The sequence below is a fragment of the Halyomorpha halys genome, unplaced genomic scaffold (assembly GCF_000696795.3).
Source record: "Halyomorpha halys isolate HHAL.00 unplaced genomic scaffold, Hhal_1.1 Scaffold898.1, whole genome shotgun sequence".
Classification (NCBI taxonomy): Eukaryota; Metazoa; Arthropoda; class Insecta; order Hemiptera; family Pentatomidae; genus Halyomorpha; species Halyomorpha halys.
The window spans coordinates 815,919-821,388 of NW_027112804.1; the positions used below are offsets into that span (position 1 = coordinate 815,919).

The following is a 5,470-nucleotide window of genomic DNA, read 5'->3' on the forward strand; positions in this document are numbered from 1 at the left end:
TCTGGTCCGTCGGCTTCATCTCCGCAACTAGAACTGTTACTCTGCCTCATTTTCTCTCACCTAGACCTCCTCTACCTAGTCAGTGTCCAGGGCTCATCCCCTGGCACGGCCTTCCTTTCTTAACCATAATTGAATACGTCTTGTCGTGGGCCTTCTGTTAAGAGACATCAGGCTGGAGAAATCGCCTCAGACCAGACAACCCCGACAGACCCTTATCCATAAAACTACAATTATATATAGTTAGTTTTTTTTTTCTGTATCTTTGTTTGTGTCTTTGGTTTGTAGTTGATTGTTAATGTTTTACAATTTTGTACATGTTTAAAATTTGTACATATTTATATATATTGTTCAAAGTCAATTCTTAATTTGTTTAAATGGAGTTCCAGCACAAATTACATTCCAGCATCACATTAAACTTAGCTAAGCTCCTAATTTCAAATATGTTACCATTCATGTTCCTGGTAATTGTTTAAAATAATATTTTTTTTTAATAAATATTAATGATAAATACCTTTTTTTACAATTTTAAATTTATTTATAAAAAGTTTCAACATTTTTTTTTTAAATCTTTAATCTGATATGATGAAAATAATATATATCATATTTTTTTTGTTGAAACATAATGAGTAAACACAGTTCAAGTTGTTGATTAAAAGTTTTTGTTGTGACCTGTTTGTAAAAATGTTACGTCAAAATTAAGTGATATTTAAAAATAAATAAATACACTAGGGAGCACGATTATTCTTTGTCCTTTAATTACATATTAATTCATTAATTAATTCAATTTGTTCAAATAAAGTGATTAAAGAAAAAAAGGATTCATATGAGGGATGAAAATAGATTTTTATTTTCATTAATAGCTGCAGTTGTACATTGCCATCGTATCTCGTATAAACTGGTTTATTCACTGTTACCATTCGATTAGATCTGGAAAATTACTAGTTATAGTGAAAATCTAACACTCATAAAAAAATTAAATATCTCGCAATTTCTTCCCCTGGTTGAGAAACTCAATTATATTCGGCAGCGTGTTGCTTACGTAACCTGTACTCTTACTATTGTAGTAATTTGAGATTAATTCGTTTTATATGTTAAAAATACGCAGGCGTACGTTTTTCAGTTACAATTGCCATTGAAGTCGAGTTTGATATCGTTGCCAAAGAAGTTTAGAAGTAACCATTAGTTTAAGATAGATAATTATATAATATCAGGATTTCAACTCAGGACTTCAAGTCCTGAAGTATCCCAAGTTTGTGATCATTTATTTCACATTTCTTTGAGTTCTAGTTAATATTTTAAAACTCACTATTTATTCAAAGTCATATTTATGGGCAGTAAACTATAATTTATTGGTTTTTGTGTCTCAAGTAATAATAATGATTAAATAAATTTCTTATTGCTTAAAAGTAAAAAAAATTATTATTTCTAAAGTTTTGGTTTATTTGTGGACTTTCGGTGGTATAAAAAACTGCAAATCCGATTTCTGCCAATATTACCGTTGGTTCCTTTCCTTACTGTAGTTAAGTTTTATATAACCTTGATCTCCAGTATTCGGTTCGGTAACAGTAATTCCAAAATCTCGTTGCAATCTCGCGTTTATTCCAGGGACTGAATGTTTTTTATGTCAATTTTTCAAGTGTTTTTATGTCAACGGATAAATTATGATGTCGTGACCGCGACTCGGCCAGGGTCTACTGGTTTGGGGGAAAAAAACTTGTTCTAAAGGTGCCTTAAAGAGTATCTTGCTAAAAATAGAAACGTTCTCCAACAAAATGGATTAGGATATCCTTTTCGATTGTAAAAGTTCGTTTAAAAAATGCTACAATATCCAAATCGGTGTTTAGAGAAAATCGTACAGTAAAAAATACATATATGTAAATCTCAAATACACTTGAAAAACTCAATTCTAAATTTGAAAATTCTTTTGTAAATTTCATTTATGTCTAGACTTTTTTTTTTTTAAACTAGTTTAATATTATTTAATAATATTTTCTATTTCCTATATTAGATATACTGAAAATTGTTGTATTTATATACTGGAAATTGTCGTTTAACTTATTTTATGTCGGACGCTGACATTCTTCCCTTGATTGACTAAATATTTTGGTATTTCCTGTTTAATCAAAATATTATATTTCTTGTGGTCAAAATATTAAGCATTTTTGAAATCGATGTTAGAGCTGATAAAAAATATATTAGTATTTTTCCTTTCCCTCTATTACCTCACTAAGTAGTTTCTTATTCTTTAACTAGTTTTATTCAATTTTTTTTTCGCGTATAGCAATTTATTTGTAGTTTAAGGTTTTCCATGATAGAATTAGTCTTGTTGCTAAATGGGTCAGAAGCGGTAAACTACTTTTTTTCTTGAACTTAAGAGAATTTTTTGAACCCCTTTCCCACGTTGAAGTTATTTTGAATAATTACATCACCATTCATGTTGGTTAGTCCATTACTGTAAATCTTGAAGTAGTAAATTAAAACTGCCAGTTTTCTTTCTTTTTTTTTTTCCTTTTTTTGTTTTTTGGCATTTATTCAGTTATTAGTCAATCTTGCTTTTGTGAGCAATAGGAATTTAACTTTATGATTACGTTAATAAGTTCTACTTGTTCGGTCCTATGTTTTGTTTTCATAACTATTTAAATTCTATAAAATATATACACTGACAAATATATACAGAAATGCATATATATATATATTTATTTATATATATAACCAATCAATGAGAATTAAGGTCTGGAAGACACAGAAAGGAGACGGAAAACCGCGGGCTGGGAGAAAGATAGCCTGGAGTCATGGGATTCTTGAAGTCCAGCCAAATCGCGGCAGTCCTTCCAGGCTGGGAAGCAAGTTCTTGTCTCATCTCTTCAAATCCACATTCATTGGATGCTAATAGTGTTGTTGGAAAAAAAAATAAAATAAAAAACTTCTAAGTATTCTGCCATCGATCAGGTCTTATAAACATGTAGCTTTCATTCTGATATTTTCGTTTAAAACTTATCTTTGTAAGGATTATTTTGTTTCTATCGAGTTTGCAATTATTAGGCAATAAAATTTTTATTGCATAATACCATATTTTTTTTTGTACGGAGACTTATACAAACAAGCGACAAGATTTTTTTAAATATTACAATAATCCATAAATACTTTTATTTCATAGTATTTCGTTATCCATTAACATTATTTCTATTCAATTTATTTTCTGAAACTCTTTTCTTTTGAATAGATATTCAAGAAATATTTCTCATGAGTTTTGTAATGGATTAAGGATCTAGCACAGAACTGAAAAACATCTAAATGCCCTTTAAAAAAAACATCAACGTTGATGTATAATTTATTTCTTATTTAGAATGAAAAAGAGAATTTTAATTTATAATCCTCAGTTAACGGTTTCATTGTGTATCTTTGTCGTATAAGTTGTTAAAATTAATGCTATAATTACGATTACTAAATATAGATTTATTATTGCTCTAAATTTTTTTAGATGTAAGCAAATATTTTGTATAAGTTTCGTTAATGAATAATGATTTCACAGTTCATAAATCATCGGATGTTTTTCAAAAACATGACGCACGGATTCATCTTCATGTCAGGAAAATAAAACGTTAAATGATTTCTAACTAGTATCATTCTCTCAAAATAATTTTTCTTTTATTTCCTTAACTGAAATTTTTATTTTCACCAATGAGGTTTGTTTTATTTTCGTTAATGATATATTTTTATTTTATAATTGATAATCACAATCTTCTATATTTAAATCCAATAATTATAGATGTTTTTATGAACAAACGCATGCAATATTGATAAGAAAAATAAATAAATCTATATATTTTATTCTATTTTAATTAAAAGAAATTAAGCAAAAGCATAAGAACAGTTGTATAATAAAAACACTAAGCACATTTCCATAATTGTTTTTTATCCTTGAACTCTGGTACTTGCTAACCCACTTCTTAATTGTGAAGAGTAACACCAGGAGATCACAGTGCTTTTCTTAAAATTTGTGTTGATATTTGCCCAGCCATTATTGGACAGTAATAGACTAATATCTCTGAATTATTCTTTAATCATGAATGACATAAAATTATTTGGTTATTACGCCTAACCTCGACCTCAACTATGGTACTCCAATTATTTATTATGATTTACTACTTCATTTACTTATTAATGTTATTTTTTATTTGTTCCAGGCGTAGCGGTAAGACGTGCCAGGATTTGGCCGTTCAGCTGGACGTGTTCGACGAGCAGCGGGAGAACGACGAAGCTCAGAACGCAAATCAGGGGGTTGACCTCAACTCCCACCTAGAAGTATTCTATGCCATTCTCAACAGGGTGAGTTATTATGTTCAATTTATATATTTGATCATAATAAATAAATTAATATTTGTCTATCCACTGAAATGTCAGTTGTAATCAGTATTATTTCCTACTAGAGTTAGACTCGGTCATACAAGACCGGCGAGGTTTTGAAAGCATTAATATGACTTACAAACATAGCATTGAACGAATGCCTTGGGAAAATAAACGCTTCAAATTGTGTTCTTAAAATTCAATGAACTTTTTTTTTTGTGGGGAGGTTGATTGTCCAACTTCCGACAATAAGAACCATAATGTGTCTGCCCAACCAAGCCCGCCAGCCTGTATAATCACATCAGATCTGACTAGCTGTCTGCTTTTTTTGTGTCCGCTAGAGACTAGATGTATTGTACTGGGTTGGTCTGAAAGAGAGAACCCCCTTTTAACTAGGCGATGACTACATAAATCAATGATACCTCGAGGGTGAAGTTATTTTCTGAGAGAACATAGGGAGTAGAACTCATCTGTGACCTACATTATTTCAGCAATCATTGATAATGTCAAAGCATAGGATAACAGTTTTTCGTTCCCAGTCGGAGCCGGATTTCAGCATGAAGGTAACGGAGGGAGCCTAAAACCTAACACTTGGTTAAAACAATACCATATAAAATAATAAGTAATATTAAAATACTACCACTTAGGATAAAGCTACTAAAGTATGCCAAGAATGGTCCAAATTTAAAGGAAGAAGATAAATAAACCACATTGGATAGATAAGCCAGAGTAATTGTTAGGAAATATGCTTTTAATCGACAATTATTTTTATTAATTCTTGTTTTATTATAACTAAAAATGACATTTCTAAGTAAATTAATCATTCGTCACTCTCTCCTGATTACATGGTTAATGTGTTGTGTTTGTTACCCAGGTTGCTGATACTCCGCAAGAGATACCGTTCCTGAGTATCCTGCAACACCTGCTGAGGATAGATCCTAAGGAACCAGTGAGCGACATAGTGTGGGATACGGCGGAGCGGCTGGTCCATCGAGCGACCCTGCTGGAGTCGAGAGAGGACGCGACACGATTGCTGAGGTCGCCCAGCCAGAAGCAGCTGGCCTGCCACCAGCTGGGGAGCAGGAAGGCCAGCCTCAGCACCGCCACCGCCGCCGCCGCTCCG

At 31.5% G+C, this 5,470-nt stretch overlaps 1 protein-coding gene across 1 annotated transcript in view; it reads left to right on the top strand.

The window, feature by feature from the left end:
- Positions 1 to 5,470, top strand: part of form3 (formin 3) — a 527,238-nt gene that overhangs the window by 511,395 nt on the left and 10,373 nt on the right. The window contains 3 exon segments of the mRNA XM_067050567.1: positions 4,188 to 4,329; positions 5,222 to 5,442; positions 5,444 to 5,467. Coding sequence (XP_066906668.1) covers positions 4,188 to 4,329; positions 5,222 to 5,442; positions 5,444 to 5,467 — 387 coding nt within the window.